General features: G+C 53.9%; 1 protein-coding gene across 1 annotated transcript in view; it reads right to left on the reverse strand.

The window, feature by feature from the left end:
• Positions 1-263: 263 nt before the first annotated feature.
• The window catches only part of Iqsec1 (IQ motif and Sec7 domain ArfGEF 1), a 330,930-nt gene continuing 320,566 nt past the window's right edge, over positions 264-10,627 (reverse strand). The window contains 7 exon segments of the mRNA XM_051154905.1: positions 264-934; positions 936-1,084; positions 2,163-2,212; positions 6,166-6,342; positions 6,962-7,123; positions 8,310-8,409; positions 9,353-9,478. Coding sequence (XP_051010862.1) covers positions 583-934; positions 936-1,084; positions 2,163-2,212; positions 6,166-6,342; positions 6,962-7,123; positions 8,310-8,409; positions 9,353-9,478 — 1,116 coding nt within the window. The 3' untranslated portion in view covers positions 264-582.

Below are 10,627 nucleotides of genomic sequence, written 5' to 3' on the forward strand. Positions count from 1 at the left end.
TTGCCACTTAAGTGGCAGTCCTTAGGAGGTCCCTAGTGCTAGCTTTGTGGATGAAATGCTTATCTTCCACACACAAACACTACCTATACAGTATGTATATATATATATTTATATATTTATATATTTATATTATATAAAGTTTACTTACGTATTTTCATCACCCATATCAGGTCTACTTATTATTATTATTTTGCCCACTGCCAATAACAACAATAACACAGCCAGTCTGGGGGTTGGTTCTGTTGTGTCTGACCTTTCTAGCTCTTATTTACTTTGCTAGGTTAGGTTTTCAGATGTGTGTAGAGGGACTGAGGAGTGACAGGGTGGGAGGCAGTTCCACTTCTCCTTGGTCAGTGCCATCTCAAGGCCAATGGTGGCTGAGGCCCAGCCTCGGGCCGAGGGAGGACTGGGTGCCAGGGCTAAGCTGGAGTGGCAGCTCTGCTCCATGGAAGGCAAGCCCATGGGCCCACCCATGCGATGGGGGCAGAGGGAATGAAAACACCAGTGCCTTGAGCCGGTCTGAGGCTGTTGCCTGGTAGGCCCTCATGTGCCTGGTGTGTGGGAGGCGGCTGCCTATGCTGTCTACACGACTGTGCTGATGCCGCTAGGCTTGGCCTTGCTGCTGGTAGGGGGTGGTGGGGCAGGGGGCTGCCCATGGTGATGGGCTGCATGCCCTGCGTGACCAGGGTGAGCTGTGGGTAGAGGTGGGTGGCTGTGCACATGGGCCCCATATGGGGGGTGCCCACCGTGTGGGCCGTGGTGGTACTGGTGGGTGTGCTGCAGGTGGGGAGGTGGGTGGTAGTGGTGGTGGTGGTGATAGGGGGGTGGGTTCTGCTGCGCATGGCAGTACTGTGCATGGTGCCCATGCAGTGGGCCCTCTGAGGGCCCAGGGTGATGGGCATGAGGGGGTGCTGGGGGAGGGGCTGATGGTGGGGTGGGCCTGGGGAGGGGGCTTCCCTCTCCTGCTCCCAAACAAAGAACCCAGGAGAGAGGAGGAGTTAGGCACGGGCTGGGGGGGGCGAGATGGGCACTCTCGTGTTGAGGTCGCTCTCCGGCGCATGTGAGGACTGCTAATGATGGAGCCCTAAAAAGGAAATTCATAGAAACCAAAATTAAAAGATCTCAAAGCACACAGGCCAGACCAAGTTTTCCAAATTCAGAAGTCACCCACTGACTGCTGGGCCCGAGGGTGGGAAGGATGCGGGCTCGGCCTGACAGCCACTGTGTGGGTGCAGCTGGGGGCTGGTCCTAATGGAGATGAGGGGGGGCCATTTCCTTTCTGTGCAACAGCACAAGGATGCTTCTGCTCATGTTGTGCTGCTGCCAGACTGAGCCATCAGCCCACATGACAGGGGAGGGGAGGGTGTTGTGAGCACGTGAGGCCAAAGAATGGCAGTGAGTGTGGAAAAGGAACTCTCCTGGGACCTCTGCCCATGTTGGGGGGGGGGCAGGATGGTCCAGAGGAGTCTGGGAAAGTGGTACCAGACAGATAGGACCTATAAACGTATCCTTGGGGGTGTGGGGCATAGCCTAAGACTTTCCTCACAGCTGCTGCCTGCTACAAACCCAGGAGGAGTAAAAAGGTCTGCAGGTTGAGTCAAGGTGTGGGCAGCAGGGAGCAATGGGGTGGGGTGGGGGATGAATGAGAGCTCATGAAATCCACACTGACTCTTCCTTTCTCTCAGAAACTCCTCCTGTGAACTACTTAAGCGAGTCCATTGTGTCCTGACCCCAGACACACAGCCAGTAAAACTCCAGGAAGGAAGCGACGGATGGTGGAGCATAGGAACAGGCGAGTGGGGCTAACACATCCAACAGTGAGAGCTGAGGATGAGTGAGGGGCGGGTGGCGCTTGCACCTGGGGCGGGACCTGAAAGCCAGGACGGTCATCATGCTCAGGGACCACAGGGAACAGGGGTTAAGTGGAATGAGAACACAAAATCCTCACCCTCCCTCCCCCCCCCGGCCCTTGGGTCAGAACAAGCAGTGAGAGGCATGGATGCTTCTAGGCAGAGAAGCTGCATGCAGGGCGGAGGCAGGCAGGGCGGGAGGGCCAAGTCTGTGTCTCTGCAGGAAGGGAAGGGAAGAGCAAAAAAAGACAACATAGAAACCAAGGGTGGGTGACACAGGATGGCCAGCTGGACCGGGCGCTTCCTACTTACTTCCACATTGCTCTCTAGCGATCCCGCACTGCTGCGACGCCCTCGCTTCCCTGCCCAGAACATGCAATACCAGAGGTTAGACACGCACACCAGGCCTGGTGCCACTGCCGCCTGCCGTTGCCACTGCCCAGAGCTGGGGCTGGCCCATGTGTCTGCCAGGTAAGGGGCTCGAATGGGCTCAGTGGGGAGGTTGGCAGCAGTGCAGTGAGGAGTTTTAAAAACAATGGCGTGAACGGATGCTCAGTGAAAGGGAGAAAATGTTTTTAAAACTAGGTCCAACTTTGTAATGCTTATCCTGAGCTGTGGTTTTCGGGGAGGGGAGCCTGAGGTGAGGATATGTGTATCACCACCTCAAACTCTTGCCTGCTCACTTGACTCAGTAGCCAGCCTCAGCTGGGGTCTGGGGGTATAGCTTCTCCAACAGCACAATGCCCCTGATCCCCAGTGGATTTCATATATATATATATATATATATATATGCATATCCACATGCATGTTCACATATATATATTCCCCTCCTTGCCTTCTGGGGCAGAGCAGTTGGGGAAATTGAGTCTTGGGCCCCTTGTCCCCTTGGTGCCTCTGGGGTTGTAGGTTTGGTTTGTGCAGTGCCCCTGGCTCCTGAGTCTAGCTCCCTGACCCAGAATACTGCAGTGCAGTATTAAGTCCAAAAGTGTCTACAATAAGGACACAGCACACAGTAGTTACTCTTCAATGTATGCTGTTTATGTCAAAGGGAGGCTGGATCTTCCAATAGCCCACTCACGCCTCAGTGGTCCCTTCAAAGCCGCTCCTTGACTTCTTGTATGAGAGTGCAGAGGCATGGTGCTCTCTCTTCTGGATCTCCAGTACAATTCTTTGGGTATGCACTAGCTGTGAGTTGAGCACCATGCTGTACATGTCAGAGGGAAGCACCAAGGCAAGGCATGGGTTGCCCCCACTTACAAAAGTGTTGATGGGCACTTCTGTGTGCCTCTTAGGTGGCTGTGGCCTATCGTCAGGGGTCTGAAAGCTGCTGTTCTTCAAAGGAGACCGGACTGCACAGAGGTATCAGATAGAGACAGCTATGGGTCTTTCAGCCTTTGACATGACCACTGAGAGGACTAGCAGTGACAAACAGATGTGGAGGAGATCTAGTTCCTTCTTTGTCTGTTGTCCCCAAGTCCCAGATTCATGGGAGAATATAAGGCAGGGAAAGGCCATGTAGACATCAGCTGCAGGGCATCCTGGGGAGATGGCCCCTTCCCTTGGTGAGAAGAAAGGTTGTTTGCCCATCTGAAGATACAAAAGAGGCTTCCCAATGAGGTCCAGGGCCATGGCAGACGTAGACGTTTGAGCTGCAAAAGGTACACTCAAACTGCACTTGGCCTCCATTTCCCCATCTGTGAGATGGATATCTCCTGCCTCCAAATTGCTCTTGGGTGGCCAGGACAGTGTGGCACCACATAGGCATGATGAGTGACTTGTGGCTCTCCAGAAAAGACCAGGTAGCATATAACCTGCAGCCCGAACTGGAGCAGAGAGAAACTGTACTGCCCAGTGGAGGCTGTAGCTTCTTCAATTTCACCTTTTCCACTTTTCAGCTCTCTCTCTCTCTCCCTCCCCCCCCTCTCTCCCTACCTCTTCTCTCTCCCCCTTTTCCCTCCCTCTTCTCTCTCCCCCCTCCCTCCCTCCCTCTTCTCTTTCCTCCTCTCCTCTCCCTCTTCTCTTCTCTCTCCTCCTCTCCGTCTCTCTCTCTCTCTGTTCACTGCTGCTGGATGCATGGTTCATCTCAAAGGGTCTCATATGGCCCTCAAAACCTCTGCTGCATTTCAGAGGTAGAATGAGCTCCCCTTCTTGCATTGTGGCTCTCAAACCTCACTCACTATTGAGGACAACAGACCAGTTCTAAATTCTTCACATGCATTGACTTGTCATTGTAGCTGGGGAAACTGAGGGCAAAAACTGACGAAGAATGGTAACAGTAATGGCATGAACCTCAGACAGCTGACTCCAGAGCCCATGTTACTCACAGTCTCTGCTGGACACTGCGCAGTAGGAGGTTATCTAGCACTCCATATGCCACCAGTTCTCACAGATGGATTGCCCTGGTACAGGATACAAAGCCTCTGTGATTCCAGGGATGCTCTCTCTGTGGGAACTTGGTACTTGTCAGTAGGCAGAGAGGCCAGGCTGGGCATAGCTACTACGGTGTCTGCTGTGACAGCCTTAGCTTTAGCTCTTGTAGCTCAGGGAAGAGGACAGGCCTAGAGCTGGGTCTCCTTCCCTCTCCCAAAGGGAGCTGTCTATAGATGGGCTTGCCTGTGAGCCATCCCAGGTTCCTGCTGAGCTCAGGCCTTGTCCATGGTGGACGGGCTACTGCAGATCAGAGGCAGCTGCTCTCAGGGTACCCTGCCCCAGAATAATGTCAAGGGCCTGCATCTTCACGATAGTGCACATGACTTTCATCACCTCAGGCTTAATGTAGTGCCAACTGTGGAGAGCGAGGACGGCTTTGCTGCCTGTTGGGGGCTGGTTGCCTCTCCAGGTGCCCTGCCAACGTCTTCCAGGGTAAGTTGCTGCTTCACTGGACATCACAGGTAGTCTTGGTCTGGACTCAGATGCCTGGGATGTCCCTCTGAGTTTTTTGCCCCTGGAATCCTTGCTTTGGCCAAGAAAGTACCAGTAACAATTCAGAGAGCAGCTGCATCAAGCAGCTCCATCCTTGCAGGGATGCAACCAGACGATTATTCTACCTCATCCCTGAGCCTGCTGCCCTGGGCCTCAGTCACTGCACAGACTCAAACTACCCCAGGGCCCAAGCAGTCGAGTGACATGGGCTGGGTTGAACAGGCCACTGGGAAGCTAGTGGTTCTCAACCAGGAGTGATCTGACACCTGGCATTTCTGGAGATGCATCAGGTTGTCAAAACTGGACAAATGCTGCTGGCCTCAGTGAACCCAGGCACAGTGCAATGGCAAGCAGTTGTTTGCCCCAGAGTGTCTCCAGTGCCCAGGTTGAGAAGCCCTGGCTTAAACCCTCATGCTGGTGGTGAGTGTCAGATTTTCACTATGGAAAAAAAAAAAGAATGACAAAAGCAAAGAAAACTCAAAAAGGAAAAAAAAAAAAATTCCTGAGAAATGAGAAAGCAGTATGAGGCAGAGAGCTGTGGCGGGAGGGCTGGGAGGGCGTGCTGGGAAGGCTCTGAGGGCCCCACCTACTCAAGGACTGAGGCAGGCTTAGGAGCCCAGGTGCCTCCTGAGGGACAATCAGCCCAGCTCACACTGCTCCATGCACACTGACTGGCTAGACACTCGTGGTAACTAAGGGGCTACTGCTCTGACAGCATCTGCTTCTACTCCAAGGTTGGATGAGGCCACTGGTAGCGGCTTCCTGAGGCTCATGGTGCTCTCTACCTCTAAGAAATCTAGGAAGCCTGGGTAGGGGCCCTGTTCTCTGAGGCTAAATGGCTGGCAGCAAATTAAACCACAGAAACAAGGAAACACCACTGACAGTGAACAGCTTCCGCCAGGGTTTCCCCACACCCTGGGCCTAGCCACACCTACTGTGGCAGTGGCTTCTGGGTAGACAGAGGCCCTGGATTCTCAGGAAAGGAGCCCTACACAAAGCAAAACCAGGATAGTGAGTGGCAAGGAGGGTTCCCAGACAGCTCAGTAGGCTTTGCTCCATTCCATTCATTAGTATAGAACACACAGCAGCGGAGAGCACTTGGGGCGCACCAGCCTGACGCTCTTAGCTTTAGAGCAATTGGTACAGGGGAAAGCGATAAAGACCCTGGGAGAAGTAGAGAAACGGGGTGCCATCCCCTGGCTGTCTTGCACAGAGTGTCTCCTGGACACTTCTGTGTTCCGCTACCATCCTGGGCGGGGGGGGGGCTCATGGACCTCCAAGAGCATTTTGTCCATGCCCAAGCAGCCCTTTCCAGCACCATGTCTGCCTGTGGACGCCAGGCCTCAGTTTTGCATGCACCAGCTGGGAGGGTGCTTCTCAGCCCAGCTCTTACCCGCTTCTGAGAGGTCTCTCAGGGAGCTGCTGAGGGCGCTACGCTTGAGGCCCTCGCCACTGGCATAGCTGTCATCCAGGCAGGCCCTGCTCAGCGTCCCGTTGCCTGACTCCTTTTTGAGGCTGGAGCACTGTGACATGCTGGGCCGCACGACACCCTTCTGCTTCTCGAGCTCCGCTGGAACAGAGCAGGAGAATCAGTGAGTGGCAGCGGCCACTGTCCTGGGCCCTAGCTCCTGGGAACAGGGAGGGAGATTCCTGGGAAAGGGTGTGTGTGTGTGTGGCGGGGGGGGGGGGGGGGGGGGGGGGGGGGGGGGAGATGATGGCATCCTGAACAAGAAATGAGCCCTGGGCAGTGCCTGAAGGCCAGGCTGCCTGTGATAACAAAGACTAACACTTTCAGCTCAGGAGGGCTGCAGGTTAGGCCTGGCTTGGGAAAGAAGGAATACCCATCTATAGAGGAAGAGGTGGGGACACTGCAGAGACCTAGACCCAGAACCCCAGCAGTTACTGGGCCAGAATTAGTATAAGGACTGAATGGCATAAGCCAACTCCACAGTGACCAGAAACGAAGGCCGACCTAAGACAAGCAGTGTGCTGAAGGGAAGAATGGCTCCCCAAGGGCTGCCCTGGCCCCAGTGTGGGGGAGACAAAGACCTAGATACCTCATTGTCGGGCCTCGGAGTTTTGGCACCAACCACTTCTGGACTTTACCACGAGACAGGACAGCTCTGTGGGAAGAGCACTTAGGACTTATGTGCTATGAAGTGCTTCCCAGTGTCCTGCTTGGGACTTACATTCTATCCGGTGTTTCTCCATCTCCTGCACTTCAGCGACAGACTCCCGCAGGTCATCAGTGAACTTCTTCCGGTCCTGAGGATTGGGAGCGTTGAAGTTTATTAGCACTTTGATGTCTGCTCCAGGGACAGCAGACGTTAGCCGGATGCCATTGGGGTAGTCTGCAGGAAAGGAAAAGAAGGGCCATGGAGTCAGCAGTCACTGTATGGTCCACTGAACTCTGGACAGCAAAACCATTTACTCTTGAATGGCCTTCAATCATGACAGGCTTCCTTGGGGTTACCATATCCCCTGTGCCCTATCAAACAATCTCTCTCAGTGGCATGGCTCTCTTGGAAGAGAGGCCTCTGGATGAGCATCTCCCTGAGGCACATGGAAGTGAGCACTGAGTGGCTCCAAGGTGAAGCCTAAGGTATTTAAATCGGATGTGAAGATTTAGATATGGATTCAGCAGTTACCATCATGTATGTGCCTGAGGAAGGCATTTCCACTGCAGGGTGTGGTGTTCCCATCTGGCATCTGGGCTGGAGGGTTTATGAACACAGCCATCAGTATTCACAGCCCCGCTTCATTCCTGGGCCCATGAGGTCCCTGCCCTGGCCTGAGCAGGCTGAGCTCATCACCCATAGAGTGTAGACTAAGTTGACAGGAACCTTGCCAGCACCAAGGTAAGAAAGGGTTGTGAGGGGACCTTTCTGCTCCTGAGCCCTCAGTCTGAGAATAGGAGGGCTGAAAGCCTCAAATGCTGGTTGCTAGGACTGTGGTTCTTGTGGCCAGATGTGGCGACAGTCTTACAGAAACCTGCAGGTTCAAAAACTGTTCAGAAGATGGTACCAGCCTATCCTGAAAAGAGGAGCGGTTCTCTACTAGTACAGACATCTCAGCCCTGTCACACACACTAAGCAGGACAACTGTCCCAGCTCAGGGACTTCTGACAGAATAGACAAAAAGGAGAAGGAAAACAGCAGGCTGGGGAGAAGGGGCAGGCATAAGCAATAATGGGTCCACAGGTGTGAGCCAGATCTGGGTCCAACTACACTACTCTGTGGAGAGTGCCCAAAGGGTAGGCAGTGCTGTGCCTACATCACAGACCAGCGGCTGGTCCGAGAGGAATGAACTCTCAGCTTCTGCATGCCATCAGACAAGCCACTGAATGCTTCTCTTGGACATGTCACAGATGCACCCACTTCTGCCTGTTAAAACCCTGGTCCTCAACAAGGTACCATTCGATCTGTCTAGTTTGAGAGGGAAGGAGTGTGTACCCAGAAGCCTTACATCCCAGCCGGAGGTGACAGGGATGAGGGAAGAAACAGGCCCTCTCACATCCCACAGATCCCAGAGACTCACACTGGTTCTCGAAGAGCAGGACCTGCATGCCGTAGAGGGAGAAGGACTGCCGGAAGCTGTATGTCACTGAATTCTTCTTTTTCTGGAAGATCTTGGTAACCTAGGGCAGCAGAGGCCGAGCTGAGCTGCAGTGTCTGTGTGGAGTGAAGACTGGGGTCCTCATGTCATGTTGGTAGGCGCCAAAGCCCAAAACACAACAGAGGGGCAGAGGCCCATACCTGCGGATGGGCACTTAGAGCTAGGGGCAACTTGTTCAAGAGTTTGCACCTTTATGTCTTAGTGAGGTCCCTGCCCTTGAGACTAGGCACTGTTACCAAAGGGACCAGAGGCCAGCCAGTGGGATAATGTGCTGGTGAGCTTTTGGCATGTTGACACACTAGAATCATCTGAGAAGAACCTCGATGGAGAAAATCCCTCAATTAGGCAAGTCAGTGGGGCATTTTCTTGACTGAGGTAGGTGGTGCCACCCCCTGGGCAGGTGGTCCTGGGTTGTATAAAAAAATCAAACTGAGGAAACCTGTAAGCAGCATTTCTCCATGGTCTCTGTTTGGTTTTGGCTCCTGCCCTGACTTCCCTTCATGATGGACTATAAGCTAAAACTAAACCGTTCCCTCATCAGGCTGCTTTTGATCATGGTGTATGTCACAGCAGTAGAAAGCAAACTGGAGTGGGGGCGGAGCTTTCCTGCCAGCTTTGGGTTGTGTGACCTAGTGAGCAGGGCAGAGTCCTACGCTGCCAAGTGGCAGCAACACACTTGGGAGTGGCACGTGTTACTTAGAGGCTGTTCCACTAGACGCCTCAGAGTTTTATGGAGTAGCAGAGTGCGGCCTGTCCTGCTCAGGATGTAGAGTCCTGCAACACTGAGGCACTCTGGAGTCAGGGCCCCTGGCTGTTCACATGGACCAAGGAACATCCCTGTTCATGGGTGTGAGTCGGGAGTCTGGCCCTTAAGACTCTGGGCCAGTGCCCTTTGCTTAAGCATGGGCATAAGGATACCTGGGCCCCTCAACCCCCTCCCCTCCCTTCCCCTCCCCACCACATACCACCAGGAGGTCATTGAACAGGAAGATCTCTCGTTGGTGCAGTCCCAGCTTCTGTGGCTTGTTGGGGTCTGGAACTTCAAAAAGCCGGCAGTAGCAGACCAGCCGACGATGGGGAAGAGAGAGCACCTGTCCAGGGAAAGACACCTGACTATGGTCACCTGCCCTCAGGGGCCTGTATGAAAGCACTGCTACCACCCTGAGACTTGACCACTGCATGTCTCAGAGAACTCACTGCCAGAGAGGAAGTCGTGTGTTCTGACTCTTCCAAAACCACCTTCCATTGTCAGCCCTGTTTCTGCAGACAACCTTCCCAGAGTGCTCTCTGGCTGAAGAGACTGAGGCATGCAGAATTTAGAGTAGCCGCTGCTGTGGGACACTGCAGACCTTGCTTTGACTTGAATCCCAGGGACACCTACCAAAACCCTGCCCCTTTGGAGCCTTCTGATGCCTCATAGATAGTCCTGAGCCACTCTGTGGATCTGGCCAGGGCCTTGTCTTGTACTCTGAACCCATTCTGCTACACGCATGGCCATTGGGTCACAGGAGTATCCCACAACTGAACCATAGCCAAGCTATCACGCTCCAGGCCAAACTGCAAGCCAAGACTCCAAGGCAGAGGTGACAAGTCATCAGCAAGGCTCAGCTCTGCTCTGGGAGTCCTGGCTCTCGCAAGACACAGATGGTTTTGTAGTGTCATGCCTCTGGGACTGATCACAGGCAGTCACCTAGCTTGGTGGAGGTGCTTGGCGGAGTCGCTAAGTTTGGGACCTCATTTCAAGGAGTGAGAGCAGACAGCATGGCCAGTCTGGTATGCTCGGGGAGCCCAGTACAATAGAAGATGAAGGATGCAGGCAGCCAGAGCAAGGCAAGAGGACAAAGGTTTTGGAGTCTTTCCTTGATGGTCTGGAATGGGGGGAGGGGCTGCCCTAGGAGGGCTGAGGACAGGTAATTGAGCATACTGGAAGACTGCCAGGCATGTGCCTGCTTGTGTACTCTGGGACATGGGTAGCCAAACATGGGGTGGCTGGAATAGCAGAGGTATGAAGTGTAAGGGACAAGGACAGAGCTGGGCAGAAGAAAGAATTCATGGAGAGGAGTGGGAGAGACAGGAAGGCCCTTAGTGGCTACATATATGTCCTCCCAGGCACAGGATGTAGGTCTGGGGCCAATAAGACCTCGCCACAGGAGGGGCAAGGCCCCTTGTCCTGCCACCATCACCTTTCTTGTATGGCTAAGGTCTCAGGACTCATAGAAGTGTGAGGCTGGGTAACTATG

The sequence above is a fragment of the Acomys russatus genome, chromosome 13, assembly GCF_903995435.1.
Source record: "Acomys russatus chromosome 13, mAcoRus1.1, whole genome shotgun sequence".
Taxonomy (NCBI): domain Eukaryota; kingdom Metazoa; phylum Chordata; class Mammalia; order Rodentia; family Muridae; genus Acomys; species Acomys russatus.